We start from the raw sequence: 25684 nt of genomic DNA on the forward strand, positions 1-25684 counted from the left end.
GGGAAAACAATATTCAAGTTGTGTATGTACCTGATCCCTGGACATCCTTCTAGTCCTTAGAAGGGACTTCTGCTGGGAGTAGAGCTCACAGGGACTGTGCTGGGAATGGGGAAGGAAAGCAGGAGAGGGGTGGGAAGAGTTCCCTGCCAGCCCTCTGCATGCACATTGTTCTAGAGCATAACCATGCATCTCCACTTTTAGATACAGCGTCTCTGTTCACTGTAGCAGTTGGTTCTACTTTGAAGCCCCAGGCTTTATAGGGGTTCCAAGGTGACATGTGAGGGGGAGCTGGGGACTAGCTGATATTCAAGCATCTATTTCTGATTAGGAGGAAAGATGAACGTGGAAGTCTGATACAGCAACAGCGTGTCAGGATTTGTTCAGTAGGTGGCAGAAGGCAGAACGGAGTACATAGGAAAGCTGGAATCAGATTGACTGTTTTGAAGGGGTGGACAGTGCTAGGGATGAGCCTAGGGCCCCACACAGGCAAGGCAAGCACTGGTGAGCAGCTCAAATTCAGCCCTATGCACCAACCTTGGCTGGCTGCACTACAGAGATGCATGAGGTGTCTTGGTGCAATACACCTTCTCACTAGTGTTTATAACAATTGTGTGTGTGTGTGTGTGTGTGTGTGTGTGTTTTGAGGAAGGGTCTCATGAATCCCAGGCAGGCCTAGAACTTGCTATGTAGCTCAGGATGACTTGAATTCCTGATCCTCCTGCTTCCAAGTGGTAGGATTACAAGTATACCCAGCCACACCTAGTTGACGCAGTACTGGGGATTGAACTCAGGGCCTGTGGATACTACGAAAATACTCTGCCAGCTGTCATCCCCAGTCCCCACCCCTTTTTAACAACAAGAGTTTCACTATGTAGCTCAGGCCAGCCTAGAACTCACAATCCTCCTCTCTCAACCTCTCCAGTGCGATTATTACAGCACAGCAGCATTGTTAACAGTATGAACATGATACCTGATACTCTTAATGACATCACGCCATGTTCCCTGTGTCTAGGAAGAGCATGAGGTTAACCCAACTCCGCCAGTACAGTATCTATAACATTTGCTGCACACAAGGTCTGAGGTCAGATTTTATTTTCTATAAAATAGTTGGAGTTAGTATAGTGTATTCTTGGTCATCAACATATTCACATAATGGGGTTTTGGATCAGTGAAGATATGGGAAGTGTGACAGACGTACACTGCACATCTCGGACACATACTGTGTCATGCTGTGTTCAGACACAGGTCCTAAAGATCTGCAGTGAGCTGTGTGCTATGGCTGACACTCCTCTTGCTGTCTTTCAGTTTTCAACAATTCAATCACATTAACTTTTGAAGAATAAAGACTCTTTTTAAAAACTGAGGGAGGGAGGGAGAGAAGAAAGGCAGGGAGGTGTGATGGAGGGAGGGAAGGAAGGAAGAAAGGGAGGGAGAGGTCACTCACGTGAGAAGGGAGGGAAGGGCTGGCTTGAGCATGGGAAGGAAGAGCCCAGATCTTAATTTTTTATTAAAAATAAAATAAGAGACCCCTCTCCCCAACATGGCTACTTTCTGCCACACAGCAATCCAATGAGCAGCTTTTGCCTCCCTCTGAGTCCCTCTTCATTGCTCTTTTGGGGGGGTGGGGGGATTCCAGTTCCATGGCCCTGGGGTCAAATGCATTGGCATCACTGCTGGAAGTGAATGAAGAAAGTCCGGATTTCCTTGGGGTGTACAGTGATGATGGAGCCTCCTGGTGACTCTGGTGGGGAGGTAGGTTTGCCTGGGGACGACAAGGAGTCCATCTGTTTGGCTCTTCCTCCTGGACTCCCCTCACACCCCAGCAGCTTTCTAGTTTGCTATGGCTCCCTGGTGGAGATGGCCCTTAGCTGTCCCCTCCTCTGAGGACTCCTGCTAAAGTGGGTCTTACCATTTAGCTTCTCCTGGGGCTACACTGAGGGATAGTGTACCGCCCACCAGTCTGCTCTCCCTGTGGGACTGCACTGAACAACTAAGGTCTGAGTGGGACCATCTGAAAAGCATTCCCTTACCTTACTAGCTCCATTTAAGTCCTTCTGGGGGTTTGGGTTCCAACCTTGGCAGGGAGCCTCTTTATGTGTCTGTTTCCTCCTTGCATAGCTGAAATATCCCCCACTCTTCCACACAGACAGACAAACATCCCCCCACCCACCCCTATACACACATATACCTGTGTGGAGCCCTGGCAGGAGGGGACTGACACAAAGCTATTGTTAACCTAATCTGGTAATTAACAAAGGCTGTGGATTCAGAGAGGGAAAGTAGTCATACAAGGCTACCCAGCACAGGGAAGGTAGGTGTTGTTCCCCAGCCTGGCAGGGATATCCAGGGGTCGCAAACCTCTTAGGTGGTCAGTCCTTGTCTTCCTTGTCTTCCAGTGCCAGCGCTGCAGCATCTGCTTGTCCCAGGTCCCTGTGAGTGAGCGTTCCTCCACAGCTACCACGGACCCTAGTCCTTGAAGTGTAACCTGCAGGGGCAGGAGCAAAGGGAGGGATGGACTCTATTGATGCCTCAGATCCACAAAACTCACTTAACCAAAACAGAAGGGTGGCCACCAACTGTGCCTTGGGTCCTGAGGCCCTGCCTCCATGCCTAGTACACCTGCTGCATTTTATCTGAAAGGGCAGATTGCCAATCTGCTCACAGGTAAGGAAACTAGGACTGGTGGTGTGCGCCTCCATAGATGGTCTGCCAGATGAGCAAGCCCACATGAGGACAGGCTCCTAGACGGGGAGGTACCTGGAAGCCTGCAGAGACAAAGGGCACTGTGCTCACACAGTTGCAACAGAGCATCTTGGCAACCTTCTGAGTTAAGAACTGGTATCTCCCTAGCTTTGCAGGTAGGGAGACTGAACCTCAGGAGGTTGGGGGAGCTGGATCTATCTGTGCACCTGACACAGACGTTCAATCCTCTGACTCTAAGCCACCTTTCTTGGAAAGTCCAGGGAGACCTGGTTGGTTTTCTGATGATACAAATGATTGTCCATATTGTTTGAAAGGTTTTGCAGTGGACTGAGGCAGTAGCTCAGCTGGTGAAGTGCCTGCCTGCTTTGTCCTGAACCCCACTTCTGGGGATGAGGGCAGAGGGCAGAGAGAGGAGGTTCCCTGGAGCCCACTGGTCAGTCCAGCCACCCAGTGAGCTCCAGGTTCAGTGGGAGAATCAGTCTTGAAAAATAAGGTAGAAAAATGAGGCGATGGTACCCTGACATTGAGCTTTGGTCCCATGTGCACAGAGCCATACAAATATGTATGTGCACCACATATCCCACCCCTCAAAGGGTACAAAATCAAACACGAAAGAACCAAATGTGGCCTGTGGTGCTAACTGGGAGAGCATCCTGAAGGGAGCGCATACAATGGGAGTCCAGCATGTCTCATCTGTGAACATGCCCAGTGGTCCTCTGACAAAGGTGTAGCTCAGGACTGAACTTTAGACAGAGTTGCTTCCTCAGGGGTAGTGCATTCTTGGAGGCCTGGCTGGTTGGGGTGGTGTAAGCATGGCTGTTTACCTTGAGATCCACCGTCACAGGCTGAGAGAGCACTGGGTCCTCCCCTCCTTCATACAGGTGGTGCAGGCGCAGCAGCACACGCTGCAGGTTGGCCTGGGGCTTCTTTGGGTAGCCTGTGAGGGTGGATGTGGCAGTGAGGACCCCATCAAGCTTGCTCAAAGCTACAGTCTTGACCTGGCACTTTACAGTTTGAACTCCATTCCACATCTCAGCCTCTCTTCAGGATACCTGCAGCTGTCAGCCTGAGTGGCTGTCATTTGCCCATGGTCATGTGGCTCACATGCAGCAGAGGCAGGATCCAAATGGGCTATGCCAATCATGTACCTCTAGCACATTAAAGGTGCTGGTGCCAGTGTCCTCATTCCTATAGTGACCAACCTTGGGCCTGTCCTCAAATCCTCCAGTTTCTCTCTGTCCCCTCTGGAGTTGGGTGTGACCATATGGCTGTGTGGTTGGTCACATGGCTCAACACAAATTGAGCACAAGAGGTATGTTGTTTCCTAGTGGGTGTTACCCCTGATGTCTGCTTCCCTTCTCATTGTCATCACTGCCTAACAAGCTCAGAAAACAGGGACCCTGGCACCCTGAAGGAGCATCTTCTGAGTGAGTCAATGAAATTCCCTACAGTCAGGCTGTCCCAATTCTGAGGGTAAGTGGAAATTGAGGTCCTGGGGGCTGCAGGAGGACTGTCTGGAAGAAGCACATGATGGTTGATCTTGATTGACAGCTTGATTGGATTAAGAGACACCTAGGAGATTGTCACAGCACATTCTTGGTGTTCTCCAAGAGGATCAACCTAGGTGGGAAGACCTATCCTGAATGTTGTTGCTATCATCCCATAGAGGCCCATGTGGAAAACAAGAGGGAAGGAGAAAAACGAGGAATGTAGTCCTCTCTGTCTCTGCTAACTGCATCATGCACTCTGTCTGTCTCTCTCTCTAACTGCATCATGCTCTCTCTCTCTCTTTGCTAACTGCATCATGCACTCTCTCTCTGTCTCTGTCTGTATCTCTCTCTCTGCTAACTGCATCATGCACTCTCTGTCTCTGTCTCTCTCTCTCTCTCTGCTGGTTGCATCATGCACTGAACTGCTGCTCGGCCACATGTTGCTCACCATGACAGGCTGAAGTCTTCACAGCTGTGTGATCAACCTTGTCTGCCTGAGTTGATTTTCTCAGGTGTTTTGTCATTAAATGAAAAGGTCGACTATCATAAATACTAGCACAGGGCAGCCCCGAGGGCTGGGCAACATGTGGACTACTGTCTGGGGGCTGCATGGCATCCATATGCAGAGTAGTGTGGCTGATCCTGGGCTTGGGGCCAGAGGCTAGGACCACCCTGCACCAGATTGCTGACTGACTGTTCATTCTCCACCCTTCTACAGGCCTTGGTCTCTTATGTGCCCGATGAGGGGACAGGGGACCTGATGGAGCTATGAGGACTGCCTGGGGGACTAGGGGAGGGAGTCACCCTGGTAGGCTGCCTCACCTCTCTGAAGGCTCTTCAGGTGGTGGCCATGGTTGCTACTGTAGTTCCAGCCAGGTATACTGAGGATCTGCAGGTGCAGGCTGGGGGGCAATGTCACAGCATCGGGGTTCTGGGGTCCTGCAAGGCAGACAGATAGTGAAGAAGGGCTTTGGAACCAACTCCTTCAGACACTCAGCTTTCTACATGGGGGCCTCTACCCCTCCCAGCCATACTCACTTGGCCATGTGCAATCCACAGCACAATGAGCCTGAAGATCAGATCTCAGCACCCTGCTCTACCCTTGTCCCACCCCCACAGGCCTTTTCTGCCCCCATGCTGCTCTCTCCACATCCAGCTGCTGAGTTTGCACAGCTTAAGATATAGAGGGACATCAACTTGTCCCCTGGCTACTTCAGACTCCAGATGAGGAGACTAAGGCCCAGGGAGGGACACATCTGCTCACACTAGCATAGCAAGCCTACACAGCCTGCTTTCTATTCTGGACCCAGAATGTTCACTTGCCCCTTTCTTCATCACCAAGTGACATGGGCTTGCCTAGGCATGGGTCACCTGAGTCAGGTGGAAGCAACAGGTTCAGTCCAGTCTAGAAAATCAGAGTCTCAGCTCTTTTTGCATACTGTGAGGTTTGGATCTTCTGTTTACTATGTGCTAAAAGCTTTGTTCAAAGACTGTGGGCTACAGGGTTTATAGAATTTTAAGAATTTTAGGAGGCTGGGTTGCTAGATTGTGCCCTTGTAAAGGTCATTGGGACTCCTGGCCCTTCCTCTCCCTCTTTGCTTTTCAGATGTCATGAGATGAACGGGTCTTTGCCCTGTATTCCCCACAATGATGTACTATGTCACCAAAAGGCAGCAGAGACAAGTGACCACAGACCGAAGCCCATGAAACCATGAACTAAAATAAAATGTCCTTGCTTTTAAGTTGATTATCTCAGGTGTTTTGCGACATAGACAAATAGTGTGAGACAGCTGTTTTCTGAGAGAAGCCAAGAAGCCAAGGAGTTGTATAATCCTGTTCTGGGGGAAGGAGAAGGGAAGAGGAAGAGAGAGGGAGAGGAGGAGGCAGACAGGTGAGATGAGGGGTAGTCTATTGAGGTTCCAGACCCTGAGCTCAAGTACAGCCCTGCAGGGTTTGGGCCCTCAGCTGTTCAAGAGGGAGAGAGAGAGAGAGAGAGAGAGAGAGAGAGAGAGAGAGAGAGAGACTGACTTCTCAGATATACCAAATTTTCACCTGCAGCAAAGATCCTAGACACCAGGGGGAGCCCATCTTCAGTGTGCAGTGTGAGGACAGTGGAGGGAAGCCCTCCTGCTCTCTGAACACCTACAGTCATCCTGCCCTCTCACTCAGCTCCTCCTTTCTCTGTTTCCCTCCCCTTCATTCCTTTATATTTTTCTCTTTTTACTTTCTTGAATATTTAAATTCTTTATTTGAGACAGGATTTCTCTGTGTAGTTCTGGCTGTCCTGGAACTCACTCTGTAGACGATTGGCCTTGAACTTAGAGATCTGCCTGCTTCTGCCTCCCAAGTGCTGGGATTAAAGACATGTATCACCAATACATGGATCTCTTCCTCTCATTTTAAGAAGAGGTCTTACAGTTTAGACCAAGATGGCAGCAATTCTCCTGTCTCAGGTTTCCAAGTTTTAAGATTACATACATGGGTTGCCATGCCTGGTTTTAGCGCTTCCTTAATGAATTCCCCAGGCTGCTCAATCAGTGACTGTTTCTGCATCTGGTCCCTAGTACCCTGTGTATGTGAGCAATGCTTTCTCAAACACAAGGTGCCAGGCCCTTGGTAGTATACTCCAACCAATCATTCTTTGGGTGAGTGTTCCACACCCATTCTCAGCTACTCCAAGAACTCCTGCAGGACAGAGGCTGTGCCTTACACACTACATGGAGGAGACAACATTTCTTGCATGGGTGAGTGACAGCCACCTGCCTTCTTCCAATGCCTGGAAAGGGATTCTGGCTGAAAAATCAAGCATTCTAATGCAAACTTCTGCTAGCAAGTAAGAGGAAAGCACACAGAGCCAGCCACATTCTCTCCAGGCCCTAGAGAGAAAAGCCCTAGAAGAGGCATGACACAAATTTTGCATTTGGATCATGGTTACGTGGTTCTGCAGGGGTGTCCATCCTGTGGCCTAGGACAGCTATAGATGCAGCCATTATAAGATCATAAATTTACCCAAGACACTGAGGTCATTTAGAGATTTTGTTGTTGTTCATTTTGGAAAAGGGCTGCAGTTCTCAAGTATGAGCATTGTAGAAGACAGTCACTTTGCAACATCACATGAAATAAACACATATACTCTCATAAGCCATGGGCCACACTGGATTTGTGTACTCCTGGATTTAAAGTGTGTGTTCATGACAATGCTTTGTCTTGTGTTGCCAGAAGAAGCCAAAGGCTGCACACCCCTGGAATAGAAGCACTCTCACATACTGACAGCGTACCCAGATTCAGACAGCCAGTGTTTTAAATGGTGTGCTTCCAACCCTTGAAATAACATGGTGATGCAGGGTCATGCTAAGAAGGAAAAAGACATCAGGGAAGGAGATGGAGAAGTCTGAGGGAAGAGAGAGAGAGTGGAACAGATGTGAGTCTCAGCTCGGCTCTGACTAGCAGAGTAAACCTGAGGGAGCCACTGTCAGCACTCGGACTTTGAAGTCCCTTCTAAAGCTGCCCAGCATCCTGAGGCAGAAGCCTCTTAGAGGCCACTGCCCCAGATGGGCACATCCTAGACAATGGTGATGCTCACTCCAAATGGGGGCCTCTTCATCAGTCAGCTCTCTGAACAACACGACAGGCCTGTATTGAAGTGCCAACCCGCTCCTTGGGCACAGGGCAGCAGTGATGGATTTAGGCCCCAGCAGAAGCCAGAGCACCGGGTGCACAACGGAGGTGTCATTCAGTGTGAGATTGTACTTCAGGTTCCAGGCCAAGTTGTTCCACAGCCGCCGATGGAGCATTACCTGCAGAAATCACCTGAGGTCCTTCCTTGCCCCTAGCCATTCAGTGGATGGCTATGAGGGCCCATGGGAGGACAACCAGGCTTCTCTTACCTCCACCTGTCCTTTCTCTTGGCTTGAGACACCATGTGCTTGCTCTGCCAGCAGCACCAGCCTGCTCTTGTCATCTTCAATGAAGGCTGACTGTACCATGGGGTAGTAATTCTGTAGACACAAGTGCCATCCAGTGGCAGCTTCAGTACAGGACCAGGCAGACACCAGCTGTCCCCTGGGCACAGAGGCACAGCTCCCAATCTGCTGCTTCCTATTCATGTAGCCTGACTGAAAGGACTCTAGGCCCCTGCTAAGTGCTCAACACATGTAGCATTAAGAACAACCCCTGACAAAGCCAAGAGGGAACAGAGAAATAGGTCTTGGAAGTGGCACTGCCAAGATGCAGAGCCCACGGGGCAGGATATTCGCCAGGGTCCTTGAAACAACTTTCCCAAGAAGCCCCTATTGCTATAAATAGGAGCTTAATGGAGCCAAGAAAAACACACTGGGGTGCAGTGTGGAGCTGCTGCAGGCATACCCGGGCAATGGGATTGCTCTTGAAAGCCTTGTAGGGCCTCCGCTGCATCTGGTAGCCATTATTGTCAGAGTAGAGGATCTGCTCGCTGTTCAGGTCACTGCTGGTTCTCAGGATAGCCTCACGGTTCATTTCCAGGGGGCCTACATGGTACTGCTGCTCTATCCGATGGCAGAGCAGTTCCCCAGTGGGGCTCAGATGCACATGGGCCAGACGAGTGTGAATCGAATAGATGTAATCCTGGTCTGTTATATTCCTGGGAAGGGGGCACAGAAGAGAATGTTGTAGGTCTGGATGACAGCTCTTTCCTTCCTTGCTGGGAGCAAGGGCAGCTATCTGCAGGTGGACCCTGGCAATACTGGACACAGCAACCCCATGGAAGGACCCTGTGGCGATTCGTGCAAACCCTGGACCATTTGTGGAGTAACAAAAGCCCCTCTCCCATTCTCTGACTCAGCTATCAACAATGTGACTGCTAAGGCATACACAAAAAGCACAGACAGAAGACAGCAATTCATTAATTAGTCACGTGCCAGAGCCATACTCAAGTCAAGGACAGAGGCTCATTGACCCACCCACTCCTGAGCCTTGCAGGGGCTATGGCACTCAGGGGAGGCACCTGTAGAAGTACTGCCTTATGTCCGTTGCCAGTGGGCCCACCACCATCTCCATCCCCACTGCTTCCCAAGTAGGCTCAGCGGTATCATTGGGTGCAAACAGGTAGTTGTCAGAAATGGGGCCCTGCTTCACGTCTCCATTGGCCCGGTACTCCAGGAACTCTTGGGTCATGCGCACTGTGTGGTTGCTCTGTCTGTAGGGATGGAAGAGGAGAATGGTTGGTGTTACCTTCAGCAAGATTATTCATCTGTAGTAGGGCTCTTGCTGGGGATCAGGAGTGAAGAAAATGCCCTGGAAGAGCCTGAGGAAGTTACCAGAAGTTTCAGGGAAAACCTCTGATCCCACACATAGCCAAGGATTGTCAGATGAAGTCACAGCGGGAGGCTACACACAGGCTGCCGTTGGGGAGCACTATCCTCAGATTGCATTCAGTAACCTATCAGTGGTCCAGGAGCCACACTAGCATAAGAGTGCAGTTTTGTCATGCTGATGGGAGCCATCCTGTGTCACATGCCAGAGTTACTTCATGCCCTTAAAGTCTCCTAATCCCCAGTGGTGTGGGTGAATGGATGGACATGTGGGGAGAATCCTGGTTATATGGATACACAGATACATAGGTGAGTGGCTGGCTGGCTCAGTGGACAGATGGACAAGTGAGGGGTGTTGGGTGGAAATAAAGGGTTTAAAGGCCCTTTGTGTTTTAAACAGCGGAAACTATTTCCTGAACTGCAATTCAGTTTCTGTAGTTAGAGAAGTAGATCACATGAGCACCTTTCTCATGGGGTCCCTTAGTCCCCCTTGTCTATGGGTCAGGACTCTAGAATGAGACGGCTGAAGCAACCTTTTTACAGTGACCAAGGCTCCCCCTCTAAAGGAACACAAGAGGAGGAAGGGGGGTCATAGGATGCTGTCTAGGTCCCAGGCAGTTGTGGCTTCAACTTACCTCTCCTGAATACTATGTAACATGTTAGTGTCCTGGTCAAACAGCAAAATATAGCAGTCATTCATCACAGGCATCAGGAGCTTGCCTTCCTGGCTGCTCCGTTTCCTCAGCTTGGGACTAAACTTGCGGGTGCTGGCCATGGGGACGACCAGTTTCCTGGTGTCTGCCTGGTCCCCACCGGTGTGCATGACTTTGTAGTGCCGGTAGCTGAGGCCTGGGATGGTGGCCAGGATAAGCAGGTCATAGGCAGAAGGGTCCTCCGTAGAGTTCTGGATCTGCAAGCCAGCAGCATGGGAAGGAAGTCTCCTTAGTCACCACATAACTCCTGAGGCCTCACGCTCCTGGAATGGGTGCTCACCATCCACCCAGACAATGGTGTCCTTCCGCCTCCTGCAAAGATGCCTGTGACATCTTTACAAGCTTTGGTTTTGCTTCCTGAGGCAGTCCCCAGCCCTGAATGGACCCTTCCTTCCACTCACTTCTCCTCAGTATGTCTTGCCCTTCCCCATCCTGGCAGTGGGAGGGATTGGAAAGCAGACTACAGGAGTCATACTGATTGTCTCAGTAGTGCGGAGGGGGCAGCCTAGATCCCACCCCAACCTTGACACCTCTGTGAAAGTGCCTCTTTAAGATGCCCAGAGCCTTTGCACAAGGATGCCAAGTGGCCAACAGCAGCAAATATCCTCCAGCAGGACTTCTTGTCCATACCTGTGCTGACACTGGATGGCCCAACTCATCGGTGATATTTACATTGGGGAAAGGGACAGTCAGGGTGATAATGGTGGTGATCTTCCAGACCAGCGGGTTGTATACAGAGGCAAGGTATCCCACAGGCCCTTTGTCTGCAGAAAGAACAGGTGTCACTATGGGAGCTCCCAGATATGAGGGAAAATGAGGTAAGACCTGACCTTCCAGAGCCCCTGGGGGTGGGGTTAAGGCCTGCATGCAAGGCTTTGAGTGCCCCGGCCAGCACAGGAGGTTCTTGTGGTGTGGGTCTGGCTCCCTTTCTCTTCCATCTGTTATGCATTGAGGCTGAGCTGAGCCATGACCCCTCTGAATTTCAGTTTCTTTGGTTCAAAAAAAAAATGAGCCTCCCTCTTATAGACTATGCAAGGCATTAAATATCTATAGGGAACACTCGAGACTTAGAAAACACCCAGAACTCATTAGTGGTCTTTCCCAGTCCAACTGAGCGGTCAGTCCATCCTGGACTCCAGGACGAAGAAACGGGCCCAAAGCACTGAACCAGCTGGCAAGATCACATCACAGTATTGGGATCAGGGCCTCAGGGGTTCTGGTCTCCACCCATCCCAGGCTTTTTTTTTTTTTTTTTTTTTTTTTTTTTGAGTCAGGGCCTCTCTATTATATAGTTCTGGCTGTCCTAGAATTTGTTATGTGGACCAGGCTAGCTTCAAACTTATAGAGATTCACCTGCCTCTGCCTCCCTAGTGCTGGTATGTGCTACCACTCCTGGTCCCAGATTCTTTTCAAAGCAAAGTCACTGCCTCCCTGCAGGGTCCCGGCTTACCTGTGCCAGACACTGAGAACCTGTCCAGGGCAATGGAGGCCATCATCTTGCGTACGCCCAGCATCCCCATTCTTAGATGTTCCACGTACATGTTGTTCACCTTGGGGGACTCAGTGCCTGTGATGGCATCATGGTGCTGGACCTGTTGCCACCAGAGTCAAGGAAGAAGGGTGTCAAACTTGGTCTTGGGAGGTACCTGCTCTCCAGAATACCAGGAGAGAAGGTAAACATTCCTCCCATCTTACAGAAGTTAAACTAAGGCAAGAGGCTAAAAAACTGACCCAGCTTTTCCTGAACTCATAGAAATGCCCTGCCCGAGTCCTCCTTTTGGTAGAGACCCAGCTCCCCCTCCATCATTATTTCCCCATGGTTCCTCCTGGTAGGGTGTGATGCTCCTACTGCACCAGGGAGAGCTGGACTGTCTTCTTTCAGAGCAGGAGACTGAGGTTCCCTGGTGGAAACCACATATTCCACTACCCTGATGACACTGAAAGTCTATCTGCTTCTTCCAAGCATGACTCCTGGAGATTTACTTCCAGGAGTCTGTAAAATGGCCTGCCTGCCCCAGCCACTTTCTAGAGGGGTGACAAATCACAAGACTTCTTGTGTCTCCATTTCCCCATGGATACAGGAGAGGGAGGCAGGCAGAGATGGCCACCATGCCATTCCATTGCCATACCATCCTATTGGGTAGATGTACAGGGAAGAAATTACAGCCAGAGAGCAAAAGTCATGCATGAGCCTGAAGCCACTGGCTAAGCTGAGAGTTGGGTTCAGGCAGTCCACTAATGCCATTCTATTCTCCATTCTTTGTAAAATCAGGCATGAAGCTTAGGGAAGCCACCCACTGGGTGCCCTGAGGCGGGTCCATCTGTGGCCCAGTTTCACATTGTACCAGCCTTGCAACCAGAAGGGACCGCAGTTTTCTCTCCTATACAGTAGAATCTTGAGTCATGAGGAGATAGATACACACCACCACCATGAAGACCCAGACTCAATGGGCTACCCAGGGACTTTACCTCAGATACAGCCCAGCGAAGCTGTTGGAGCTGCTGCAGGGCCCATTTAGGGTTCAAAGACCCATAGGGCTTTGGCCACATGTAGCGTGTGAACATGGACTCCCCAGCATACAACATAGCACTGGCTTGCCTTGCTAGCCTCTTGAGGGTACTGCGGGATGTGTAAAAGCCGGTCCAGGCCTGCCGTGGTTCTGGGAGGTAAGCATATGCAGTGAGGCTGAGGGGCTAGCCTGTGGTGCTGAGTGTGGATATGGGAACAAATAAGGTTACTAACTAGGTCTTCCTGGCCACTCAGAGAAGCATGCAGGACTGACTACTGGTGACTCCAGAACCTAGGATTTCTAGACAGGCTCTGTTGCTTGATGGGAGCATCAGGCTACGCTGGGCAGACTGTGGACAAGGTAGGTGCTGCAGTTCCACAATAGAGAGAAGATGGCCCACAGCACACTTAGGAAACAAGCAACCTCCACATACATGAAGGGGTGGGAGAGCTGTGGGAGGGAGGGAGACATGAGGCTTCAGTTGGCAGCATGCAATGAAGACCCTTGAACAGCTACAGACACTTTTGTAGTGACTCTGTGGGCTCCAGGAAGTCCCAGGTAAGCTTGAAAGTCAGCAGGGGTCCTCCCAAGGCCCATAGGAGGAGGTGGAGGCGGAGGTGGGAGGTGACAAACACTAGGTAGGTTGCTTTGGGACTCAGGACAGAGGCAGAGCATGTGACCAGGGTGGAGGCAGCCCCATATTTTAGAAGTTAGGTCTCAGGTTGTGATTTTTGTTTTCTTGCCTCTTCCAGGTCTAGCTTCCTTGTCTATTTCCTACATTTTCCCTATAGGACTGGGACCAGATTCCAGTGAGTGGTCACATGCCCCCAAGGAAAGGCCACAGGTGGGTGGTCAAATAGCACCAACAAAGTGAGTGGACAGAAGGCTAGGAATTCACTGTAACTCTGCTCCCCAAGCTGTATGCCTGGCACCACCCACACCCTGAACTCTGTATTGTGCCAGGCCACCTCCATTCAGCCATGTACACCTGACATACCCACTCCTCCATCTCTAATGATGTCTACAGATGAGACCTCTCCCACTTGGACTCTAACTATTCTCACAAAACACATCCTATCCCACTATTGTTGTGGTCATGCCCACATTCCTGTCCCCATCCCTTCCATGTCTGCAAATTACATGGGCCTGAGAATTACAGCAGCTGAGTCAAGGGAGGCAGGGCAACACAGGTCCTGGACTCTGGAGTTGGAGCCTATGTGTGCAGTGTCTTTGGAAGGGAGGGAAATGGGGAAAAGGGAAGGAACTTTCACAGAGGTCATAGTTATCACTGTAGCATGGGCAGGGGCAGGGGATGGGCAGGCTCTGCTCCAGGCACCCTGATCACATAGTCCTAAATGGTCAGCCAGCAGATACCATCCAAGTTTGTTTCCTCCCCAGGTCTTGGACTGATCAGCTGGGCAAATCTCACTGGCAGGCGTGACTATGTTCTGATATCTTAGCTGTCCTGCATAAGTGTGCCAGTCAGCATCCTACCCACGTTGCCTGGCTTCCTCATCTGGGCAAAGGCATACCTGGGCCATATGGTCCCTCACAGGCTGTGACATATGCAACAAAGAGATTTGCATTTTGTCTTCGGTATTGGGGATGGAGTCCATGCCTTCTACATGCTAGACAAGTTCTCTACCCTAGTCCCACAACAAAGACACAAAAGCCTAACATTACTCTGTGATGTTCTGACACATGCCCTGGCTCTCTGCTGGAAGCTAGGCAGAGGAGACCAGCCTGCCTTCTGTAGCTGCCAGCAGGAGGTGCACACTGGACTAGTGGACTATATTGTGGAGCATTGAGAGCAGGGATGGGATGGGTCATAGTCATAGTCACAGAGACACAATGACACCATTAGGGTCCCTACTGTGAGCCTGGATGAGTCCCAGACTTCACCCAGCCTGGCAGCAGAGGCTGAACGCTGAAGTCTGCTCAGACTCAGCCTGAGGACACAGGTAGGAAACAGATGATGTCCCTCACAATGACAATGACAGAACACCAAGAAGAAAGTGTGGCTGCTGTAATACAAGGGAGGCACTGGACTGTCTGCCCTCAGTGTGAGCAGGTGCTGCCTGGGGAGGAGCAAGTAGGAAGAGAGGGCATAAGGGCACTCCTAGGAGGGGGCCCTGTGACTGCTCATGTGTGGCGGTGGGAAACAGCTGTCTATGAGGGAAGAGCAGGTGGGAATCAGCCTGGTACCTCCTACCCCCCAGCCTACACTGAGCTCAGAGAAAGCTCTGAATGATACTAAATTGCCACCCCTACCCCCAGCGTGAGGCTCACACCTGAAGAATAGGGAAGGAAGTCATGGTGGTCATGGATGTCCCAAGTCATGTTGAAGGTATGCAGGGTTTGGAAGTAATCACTGAGCGTTGCATACTGCACTGAGACGCCATATTGGGCAGTACGGTTGTTTATGTACTTCAGCAAAGGGTCCATGTTCTCAAACTGCACTGAGGCATTGAAGAACTGCTTGTCACATCCCTGCAGGACACAGAACAGTGGCCTGAATCTCTAAGAACCTTCAGAGCAAGAGGGCTTATCACTGCCCTCCCCAGCAGCATATTGACCCTCCTTGGCCAACAAGGGCACTGGAAAGACTCCTGTAGCTGTCAGGTCTCTCCTAAGTAACCATCACTAGGACTAACTGTGATAATGTGATATTATTATTATTATTATTATTATTATTATTATTATTATTATTATTACATAGCTGTGACTTACATGTCCTGATCACAAACAGCCATGGACTAGGAAGACAGGCTGTGGATCACCTGCTCAGGTCCATACAGAATGCCACCCCTTTCTATTTGCTCTGCTAAGTAACTGCACGGCCTTGGGAAAATTCCTTAATCTCTCCAAGCCTCAGATCCTTTCTGCAAAATGGATTTCAGAAATGCCTTCCTCTTGGGTCTAGTTAGATGAGTGAGACAAATAACCTATAGAGTAGTTGGTGGCTTAATAAAGGTTGGTGATGGTGATGGGGTATGGGGCTGTCCCCTAGGAATGCCCCTCTCATGAGCCTCATGGCAGGTAGCACTATAAATTCACTGCACAGATGAGGAACCCGATGCATGGAGAGTTGAGCAGGCCAGTCAGGCTTTCAGCCCAAACAGTGTGGGTGGTGGGAGTGGAGACCAGAATGGCTGTGAGGTTATCTATCAGCCTGGAGGGGCAGCAGGGCAGGGTGGAATAGTAGGTGAGGCCTAGGGGTGTGCAGGGAAAGATGGAGCATTGAGGACCAGGGAGAGATGGGCTAGGTTAAAGTCTGTCTCATGTGCAGGCTGTTCCTGCCACAGGGCCACACCCAGGCTGCAATGAAGGCCCTAGTCATGTTGAGGACACCCGATTGGAACATGCCATACCCAGGGCCAGAGGACGTGGGGAGTCCGGAACCACGAGGCCCTCTGTTTAACATTGGCCACCAGAGCATCAGCATAGAGGTGGATGTTGGCTGGGGTGACGGGCTCACTCATGTTGGGATACACGCCATCTGGGGGTGGCTCCGGGAAGACGGCCACACCATTCCAGTAAAATCCAGACCTGAGGGGGGACAGAGACCAAGCAGGAGACACTGATGGCTTAATCCTGAGTGTGGTTTGCCAGTTGGATCATGGGAATATCACTTCAGAGCCACATGGAGCCAGTTGCCTTGTCTTCCCCATAATAATGGCCAAATGAGGATCAGATGAGGGTCACCTGTGTTTTGGCTCCTGTAAGTCACCATGCTTGGCTGAGGCCAGTGTGAAGATTCATCTTGGGTACAAAACTGCCCCCAAATATCAGAAGTTAAGCTAAAAAATATTTTAATGCAATTAAATAAAAATTAAAGTTGGGAATGATGACTCACATCTGTGACCCGAGCATTCACCAGACCAAAACAGGAAGACTCAGACAAGTTAAGGCCAGCCTGGGCTACAGAGGGAAACTGCATCAGACAAAACAAACTCTGGGGACTGAAGACATGGTTTAGTAGTCTTGAGCCATCTCTTGCTGAGGACCTGAGTTCAGTTCCCAGCACCTACATGGAGACTCACAAACATGCAACTCCAATTCCAGGGGATCCAGTGCCCTCTTCTGGCCTCTATAGGTACTGGTACATATACATAGATGCAGGAAAAACATCCCATACACATTAAATGAAGAAAAAAAAATGAATCTGAACACACACACACACACACACACACACACACACACACACACACACACACAAATCAAACCAGAACCACCCAACCATGCAATAAAAAAAAAAAATCATCTCTCAAAACCAACCCCCAAATCTGTGATGAGTAAACACCTGAGGTTTCTACAGCAACAGGGTTATCTCTAACAGGTTCTCCTGGCCTCCAGGGTCTGGAGAAGCCCAGGAAGTGCCACCCCTGTTCATGCCATGCAGCACTGAGTGGCAGTCATGAGATCCCTGGCCACCTGTTGACATGGCCGGACCACCTTTGCCAAGCCTTGTTTCCCCTTGGTAAATAATGAGACAATGGGAGGAGTAACAGGAACAATTTGTGGCATAAAAGCTAGCGACTGTGCCTGGCAGAGCAGCCTGGCAAATGGCAAGTTCCCACCTCCTGTATGTTCACTTTCCATGAGCACCTCACCTCCATGAGGACCTGCAGGTGCACAGGACAGAACTAGGGTCTGAACCCGGGCCTGTCAGACTGGAGAGTGCAGGCTGTCTGTTGTTAGCATGGGGACCTCCTCACCAAAGGGCACATGGCCGCTGATTTTGTGAGATGGTAGGGTGCTTCTGTACTGTGACCCTGCCCCCTTTCATTCCTGACACCTGCATATTGTGACCCCTGACAGGGGCAAGGACTTTGGACTACAGGTTCATCTAACAAATGACTTTCCAGCTGACCCACAAAGCCAGGCCAGCCAGGCGCATGTGCAGACACATATGCCCACACCTGAGAAATCCCTCATCCTGTATATGCTTGTGTGCATGCAAATGGAAACCAGAGGACAATGTTGGGGACAACACCTCAGGAGCCATCTCTGTTTTCTGAGATGTCCACCCCTCAGGCTTCTGGAGTACTCAACTGGGGTTCTACTGGCACCCTCACGCTTGGAAGGCTTGGACGTGGGAACCTTATGGGAGCTACTGCTAAAAAGCTGCTTCTGATCCCCAAGGCCCAGGGCCTGCGCAGGAGTAGACAGTGTCATGGACAGGCAGGGCAGCAGCCCACAGGGGCACCTACCTGTTAGAGAAGGGGATGTGCGAGGGGGTGCAGTAGCTATAATGGTCCATGATGTGAGTGAAGATTTCCTCCTTCTCTGACAGGGTTGGGGATCCACGCCACACGAACTGCAGCCCCTGTGAACCAGGAACAACAGGGGAGGGGCAAGGATAATGCTTGTTGGTACCCTGGTCCTCTTCCCTCAGCCGCCTTGCACTTCCATGGCACATCTACACCCTCAGCCTCTCTCAGAGGCTCAGGGACAAGGCCTCCTTCCATCACTGCCTCTGTAAGATTCTCTCAGGCTAGGCACTATTAGGGTCACCTGTAGCTGGGAGATCAGCCTTCTGGAGCTGCTTGCGTTCCTGAAACACCTGCTCCTCAGTGCCAGCTCCCCCAGGCCAGGCCTCAGAGAAGCTCATTCTACTCTGCTTGAATACCCACAGCTATGGCGAGCTCACTACTGTGCAGACTAGTCTTAGAAGGCATAAGACAGACTTGGGGTCCCAGAGCCAGTTCTGCTCAGCACTGGTTTCTGAGTGAAAAACAGGGAGAAGCCACACTCAGTACTCTCGGGCCATCCACGGGTGAAATTAGCAATGTGCATGAGCTCAGTTTCAGGAACAGCAGTCTGTGCTTTTGTAGGTGACAACAAAATGTTCCTTTTCATGCTTTCCTGCATCCTAATGCCACCAGTGTGTAACTCTTCTGGCCAGTTCTACCACTGCTCCCTGGGCAATCTTGCATGGGACACCTTTTCTTCTGGAGCCTTGCTCTGTCCCTCTCATCCACATTTCTAGAGTGCAGCTCAGCTCCAATCCTCATGGACAGCCCTGGGAATAAGCCAACCCTGGCCCAGGCCCAGATAAAGAGTGGAAAGGACTAGAGGTAGGAGGTCACTCTTTGAGGCAGCTACAGGAGGCAGGCTAGGGTCAGGCAGTTGCCGTGAAGCCCAGCAAAGGGCAGGAAGGCAGGAGGAGGTGACAGCAGGTGCGGCGTGGGACACACCTGGGCTTCCTGCATGGCATCCTTGAGGTTGTAGTCAATCCGGGAGATGAGATGGGCATTGAAGCCTGTCAGGGCAAACAGGGTTGGGGTTGTCGCTGATGCACCAAAAGGGTCCACGTGCCAGGAGTACTGTGGCCGGATCCCAAATGTTTCATAGAGAAAGCCATGTCCTTCTGCAAAGACAGTGGTCACTTAGCTGGGCTGGCAAGGGTGGCCTCTCCCACCACCCTCACCCTGACTCTCTGGGTACACTGTAAAGCTTCAGTGTCAGTTCCGAGGCTGAGCATGTCAGTGTGGCAGAGCAGGGTTTTGATCTTAACTCTTAATTGAACACATTGAATTCATTTTTACCACCAATCTATAGATAGACAGTTGCTAGGCTTAAGTACATTCACTCATACCATCATTCAGTACCAGAACTTTGAATCTTGCAAAACCAAAAGGTAACTTCCCTGCCCTCAGCAACAGCATTCTACATGTCTTTGTTGATCTGGTGGCGTTTGGGATCTCCTATAAGAGGAACCTAAAGCACTGGTCCTTATGTGTGTGGCTTATTTCTCTTAGGAATAGGTGAGGGAGCTTCCTGCCTCAGATTATGCAGCCAGGCCTGACACCGTGAGGGCAACTCCAAGGGACCTTGAGTTCCTCATCCAGAAAGTAGGCATACTAAGTGTTTGCTGTTGGCTGTTACTAAGTTTGGGGCTAGTTTGTTACAGAGCAAAGCATTCTGGGTCAGACTCATCCAGCTATTTGTCCACTTGAACATCGTTCAGAAGCCACCACAATGGAACAGTCACTGGCTTCAGGGATATAAGAGAAAGAAACTCAATGTGTTGAATGAAGCATTGACAATTTCCCTGAAACCTTGCCTCAAGTGCAGTCTTCCTACTACCCAATGGGCTTGTAGTCTGCATGGCAAGAATGTGATAACAGTGACCCTCTAAGGTCTGGGACTCTGACTGAGATCCAAGTAGTACTAGGATTTAGAAGTGGAATAGCAAGTCATAAGCAAGGTGGAGACACAGAGAGCAAGGATGATCAGGAAGGGCAAAGCGAGGGAGGAGGCTTGTGGTCTGGTGTGTGGAGTGGGTAAGTGCCAGGAAGAGGGCACGGACTAGCATCATTCTGCAAGCAGGGCAGGCTGGGGTGTGTAGGAAACAGAGAGGATGTAGCAAGAGGCTACATGGTCAACAGCAGCATGTTGAGGGCAGGTAAACCCCCTAGGCCACTCCTATACTGGCAGAGCCCTCACTGTTCAGGGCACAGTGCCAGCCTGTGGTGAAGGATGCAGTGAGTCTGAGCCAAAGACATGCTAACTGCCTTCCATAAGACATTTGATCTTCAAGTTGACAGGACCAGAGAACAACCTCAATCAATGATGGATAAGTCATGAGGCCGTGGCTTTTCCACAGCCTGGGAAATATGCATGTGCAAACCAAAACCCAGCTCAGTGTAAACAGGAGAGTAAGCTCAGTCAGGAACCATCAAGGAGTCCATTCCACATCCCCCTTCAATCCTGTTAATGTTTCCAGGCATTGCCTGGTGTTGCTTGTCCAAATCAACCCCATCATTTTAATGTATCTAAGTTTATCTTTCAATACCATGGATTATGGAGATAGCTGACAACATATGTAGGCTAATAAGCTTGATGGGCCTCAAGTGAAGATCTCCTCCCTTATTTCAAGAGAGTCAAGAAATTGGCTAATGTCCTTTATGGTATGTTGTAGTATCCTTCTTTGCTTTACTGGGGAGCTGGCCCATACCAGAGGGCAGAGATTGTAGGACTTGCTGTTCAGTCATTGGCCCTGAGTCCAGTACTAGCTCTTGGTCCTTGGCTGAGTCACTTCATTCACTGGGTCTCAGTTTTTACAACTCTATTTTTAAGATTCACAGTTTTGAAAATAGGTATCTCTAGGTGGGTAAGTGCATGTGAGTGCAGGTGTCCACAGAGACCAGAAGAGGGCACTGGATGCCCTGGAGCTGGAGTTGCAGATAGTTGTGAGCTTCCTGGTGTGGATTCTAGGACTGAACCCAGATCCTCTACATGAACAGCAACTGTTCTTAACCACTGGGCATCTCTCCAGTTTCTCCGGGTTTCAGTTTTCACATGTGCAAAGTGAGACTGAGGATCCCAGGGCATCCTTAGCCTCCACGAGGACCGTGTGAGCACAGTGCATTGCTGCAACTGGAGGTGATGGCAGGGAGAAGGGACATAGTGGTGCAGTTATAACTGCAGTGGTAGTGATGGGATGCCATTGGTGATAGTGGTGAGATGGTAGTGGTGATAGTGGTAGTGATAGTGGTAGTGATAATGGTGATGGTAGCTACTAGTGATGGAGATAATGGTGGTAGTGATGGTGCTGATGATGCCAGAGTAATGGAGGAAGAGCAGTGGTGATGATGGTAGTCATGATGGTGATGGTGGGGGTGAAAGCAGATAATATTCACTGGGCATTCATTAGAGAACCACATAGTCTACTTAAAGTACTTCAGATAAATTTATCCCAACTTAGTTCTCTCAAGAGGCAGGTTTTAGTATCATATCAAACTAATCTCTCAAGGAAGAAGCTGGAGTTGATGATACATCACTTTCCTGAGGCCAAGGTCCATGGGGCCATGATGGTCTTAGGTCACCTGACTCTGAACCCTTGGTTTTAACCCCTCTACTCAAATACCTGTAGTCCTAGAAGATCACTGTTTCCCTTTGCCAAAGCACCCTGCTCAGAGGAGCAGGCAGAACTCAGGACATGGAGACCAGACATATAATTCTACCCACTCCAGGCCTGAGTGACAGGCAGGGTGGCTGTTATGGCTTGAATATAAAATATCCCCTACAACAGTGATTTTCAACCTTCCTAATGCTGTGACCCTTTAATACAGTTCCTCATAGTGTGGTGACCTCCAATCATACACTTATTTTGTTGCTACTTCATAGCTGTAATTTTTCTATATGAATCCTAATGCACATATCTGATACATGACTCACAAAGGAGTCAAGACCCACAGGTTGAGAACCACTGCCCTATAGACTCATATACTGGGGGCTTGGTCCTCTTGTGGGAGGCATTGGTAATTTTAGGACCTGCCTGCAGGATGTAGGTCACTGGGGCAGATCCACTTTGTCTCTGGTTCCTTCCTGTCTACCATGACATCAACAGTGTCCTCATCCACATGGTCCTGCCATTTTGCTACACCAAAGACCCACAGTCAACAGAGCCAGGGACCGTAGCCTGAACTCTCAGGAACTGTAGGCCAAGCAAAGAGTTTAACCTATGTTCTTGGCTACTTATCAGCAACGACAAAGAAGTGAATACAGCAGCCAAACCTGTGAGCTGCAGGATCTGGTCATCCAAGTGTGTCACAGCCTCATCATGCATGACCTGGCCTCCGAGAACAAATTCCAGGCGTCCTTCATCCAGGAGTTTGCGTACCTGGGCACAGGCAAGCAGAAGAAGACAGCCAGGTCATAGGTCCCAAGACCTTCTCTGGGGCCTGCATGAAACTCCCACCCTGGCTCACTCCACAAAATCAGGACACTGTCCCTGTGCATACCATGTCCTCCAGGAGCACATGACCCACAACAGCTATCTCAGACCTAGATCCATGTCTGTAACTGTAAATGTGTTTTTAATTTTCAAATAACTTGAAACCTCAAGAGCAGAACAAAGTGCTTCCTTACACGCTTCCCCAGAACCACTTGGGGCAACAGTTTGGGATCCTTTTGCCTTAAACACTTCCATGTCTATACCCTTACCCTATTTTGTCTAAAGCACTTATGGTGAGTTAGTTGTAGCATACTCTGAGCACTTTTGTGTGTGCCACAGTGGATGAGGGTGATGCTAACCCCAGTATTATCACCCCAATCAAGAAACAGAATGCCAAGACTCTACTGTACAATCCTCAGGCTTCACATAACTCTCCAAGTACCCCACCAGTTTCCTCTCCCAGTACACCCATTCAACTTGGGGCCATCTGTCACTATAAACTGTCACCTTTCATTCAGATCCTTTAATTCAGGGAATGGCTCTTCAGCTTGTCTTCTTTGGGAGCCTGACACCTTGGAAGGAGACAGGCTTGGGTTCAGTGTGGTCTTGCTGGTGAATGTATGTTAGATAAATGAATGCAGGGATAGGTAGAGAAAAATGACAGGCATAAGGGTGGGCAGGCTGTTTGTATGGCGCTTTTGGCTTGTGTGCTGAGGTGGCTGACCCGATACCACCTACTACATATGGGGAGCTGTCCAGCTATTGGGGATTCTGCACTGAACACAGTGGACAAATGCTAGTCTCCAGGAAACTGTACTAGGAGATTTCTACCTAGAGCTTTACCCAAAAGCCATACCCCTCATAGAGAGCTGGAGACAGACCCCACCAGAAGAGACAGGCTCTAGGTCTGACATCTCTGTTTCAAAACCACACCTGTGAATGGGAGGGTGATCTAGCTGTGACATCTGTCATCCATTGATTGCCAGGGTTGATTCGGCTGATCTGGCTGGCTAGGTGGGTGTCCCCTTCCTCCCGCACCAATCCATGTGCATCCCTCCCAAAGCTGCACTGAACGCTTCCCGGAATAGAGGAGGACCCGTCTTTAGTCAAGGGTATACGAGTAGCTGCGGTCCCCTGCTAGAACCTCCAAACAAGCTCTCAAAACCACACCTGTTTACTCATAAACTGTAAACCCTTGAGGCAGTTGCCAGATCACCTCTGTAAGTCTACATGACAATCCCCATAGCTGGTACATGCAAGGGGCCTCAAACAAGAGGTTATACACCATGAGTTGACAAGCCTGACGAGACCCCCAACCCGGACCCAGAAAGACCTGGCAGTTTCCTGCTAAGCCTGCTTAGTCTGCTACCTCAGGTTACTTAAGCTGTTTAAAGCTCATGTGCAGTGACTGTTCAGAAAGGTGAATGAAACCAGGCAGTGGTGACGCACGCCTTTAATCACAGCACTTGAGAGGCAGAGGCAGGTGGATCTCTGTGAGTTCAAGGCCAGCCTGGCCTATAGAGAGACATCTGTCTCTCTCATGAACTCAAGAGAGAGTTCCAGGACAGCTAGCACTACACAGAGAGGAAAAAGAAAAGGAAGTGTTGGGAAGAAAACGAAGAGGTCCTATGTATTGTTCCAGGTGTTTCCTCAGACTCATTCTGGGCATGAGCTGTCTGAGAGGGGAACCAGCTATCTCATTTTATAGAAGAGGAAGCTATAACTTACAGATGCCAGTGGCAGGACCAGGCACCAATCTGCCCAAGTTCTCTATATTGTGTGATACTAACTGCCCCTGAGCCACAAGGATCCCAAACACAGCCAGCAGGGGTAGGGGAAAGTCAGCGTGTGCAAATAGGGGAGGGGGCAAGGTTCACCTGGTGTTGATTCAGCACCAACCCCCATACCTATTGGGAAGGAGTGCTGGCTTGTAGGGGGATTTCTTTCCCTTCCAAGAACATGCAGAAAAAGAAAAGAAAAGACTACATCACCCTGTCTCTGGGCAGCAGCCTTGACCACAGTCTATTTTTTTTTTTTCCAGCTGGCATGTTCCTGAGCACATCTGGAACTCCTTATCTAGTCTTCTGCTGGGACTTTCTCCCTGCCTTACCTGGTATTTCTGCTGCTCAGAGGCCACACCATCCCACCACAGTCGGAAGAACTCTTGCTCCACAGCGATGAAGCGGCGTTGCTGCCCGCGGGTCAGTTCCGCCACCACGGTAGTGTAGACATTGGCTGCATAGGCCCTCATGCTCTCCTGAGGAGGCAGACGCCATCACAACAGGTCCAGAGAGGCTGAGGGTGGTGGTGAGCCCAAAGGACCAAAGAGAAGATCCAGAGATCAAGTGCACCCAGGCCTAAGGGGTGTGGGTAGGGATCACCACTTTCTCTTTACAGATGGGGAAACTGAGGCAATAGGCAGAAAAAGCCGCCCTGTCCAAGGTTTTGAACAGAAAGACCCACGAGATTACAGGCTCTACAAGAGGCTTATCTGGCTGGGTTGGAGCGTGCAGAGGAAGCTGAACTGGCTAGACCTTGTGTCAGCACCCCAGAGAGCCGGCCCACTTCCCAGTAGTCAGCTGACATTCACCTGCTTGGAAGCCAGCCGCACCTTATGCTACTCCAGGCTTACTCTTGAAGATTGGTTACCTGTCAACCCACACTTTGGGGACACACTCCCCTGCCCTGACTTTTTCAGGAACCATCTAATAAGATGTAATACTAGGACTCCGAAGAAGGAAGTGGCCCTCCCAAGGCTGCGGCTCAGACAGCAGGGTCCCAGGGTGGCTGGCGGCTGGGCGGAGCGCACCCGGCAGAAGGTAGCTACTGTGCAAGGGCCAGGGAACCCCGCCACTTACCTGGACCGTGTAGACCCAACCCACGTCCATGTGGCTGTGGGGCAACACGAAGGCCCGGATGGGGCCGGCCGACTGGGCCGCCGGCGGCCACAGCAGCAGCAGCTGGCCGAGCACCGGCAGCCAGTGCAGCGGCCCCATAGTTGGGCGGGCGGAACGCTGCCCGGGCGGCGGGTCCCGGGCGGTGCGACCCACTTCCGGGTCCGTGGACCTCGGCGCCCCCTGTCGGCGGGAGTGCGCGAGCTCAGCTAGCGGACCGGTAGGGCACGAGCTTGGCGCGGTGCTGCGCCCTCTGTCGGCTGGAGTACACAGTGCAGCTCTCGTCGCCAGCTGTTGGCCAAAGAAGGCAGGTGTCTCAAGCCTTGGAGACTGCGGTTGTCTCCGCACCGGATAGCCTTCCAGGATAGCCTTCCAGGATAGCAATCGCCCACATGCAGACT

At 50.6% G+C, this 25684-nt stretch overlaps 1 protein-coding gene across 1 annotated transcript; it reads right to left on the reverse strand.

Annotated features, from left to right (window-relative positions):
* Positions 1–1075: 1075 nt before the first annotated feature.
* Man2b2 (mannosidase alpha class 2B member 2) lies at positions 1076–25423 on the reverse strand. Its single transcript, XM_027387081.2, has 19 exons — positions 25248–25423; positions 24500–24646; positions 22230–22335; positions 18905–19077; positions 17918–18033; positions 16076–16253; positions 14996–15194; positions 12664–12854; positions 11645–11786; positions 10825–10958; positions 10117–10391; positions 9175–9366; positions 8559–8811; positions 8081–8191; positions 7777–7990; positions 5016–5132; positions 3528–3640; positions 2359–2485; positions 1076–1762 (listed from the first exon to the last, which is right to left on the reverse strand). The coding sequence occupies exons 1-19, from the start codon at positions 25383–25385 to the stop codon at positions 1668–1670; spliced, it is 3021 nt and encodes a 1006-aa protein (XP_027242882.1). The 5' UTR covers positions 25386–25423; the 3' UTR covers positions 1076–1667.
* Between the last annotated feature and the right edge of the window lie 261 nt (positions 25424–25684).

The sequence above is a fragment of the Cricetulus griseus genome (genome assembly GCF_003668045.3).
Source record: "Cricetulus griseus strain 17A/GY chromosome 1 unlocalized genomic scaffold, alternate assembly CriGri-PICRH-1.0 chr1_1, whole genome shotgun sequence".
Lineage (NCBI taxonomy): Eukaryota > Metazoa > Chordata > Mammalia > Rodentia > Cricetidae > Cricetulus > Cricetulus griseus.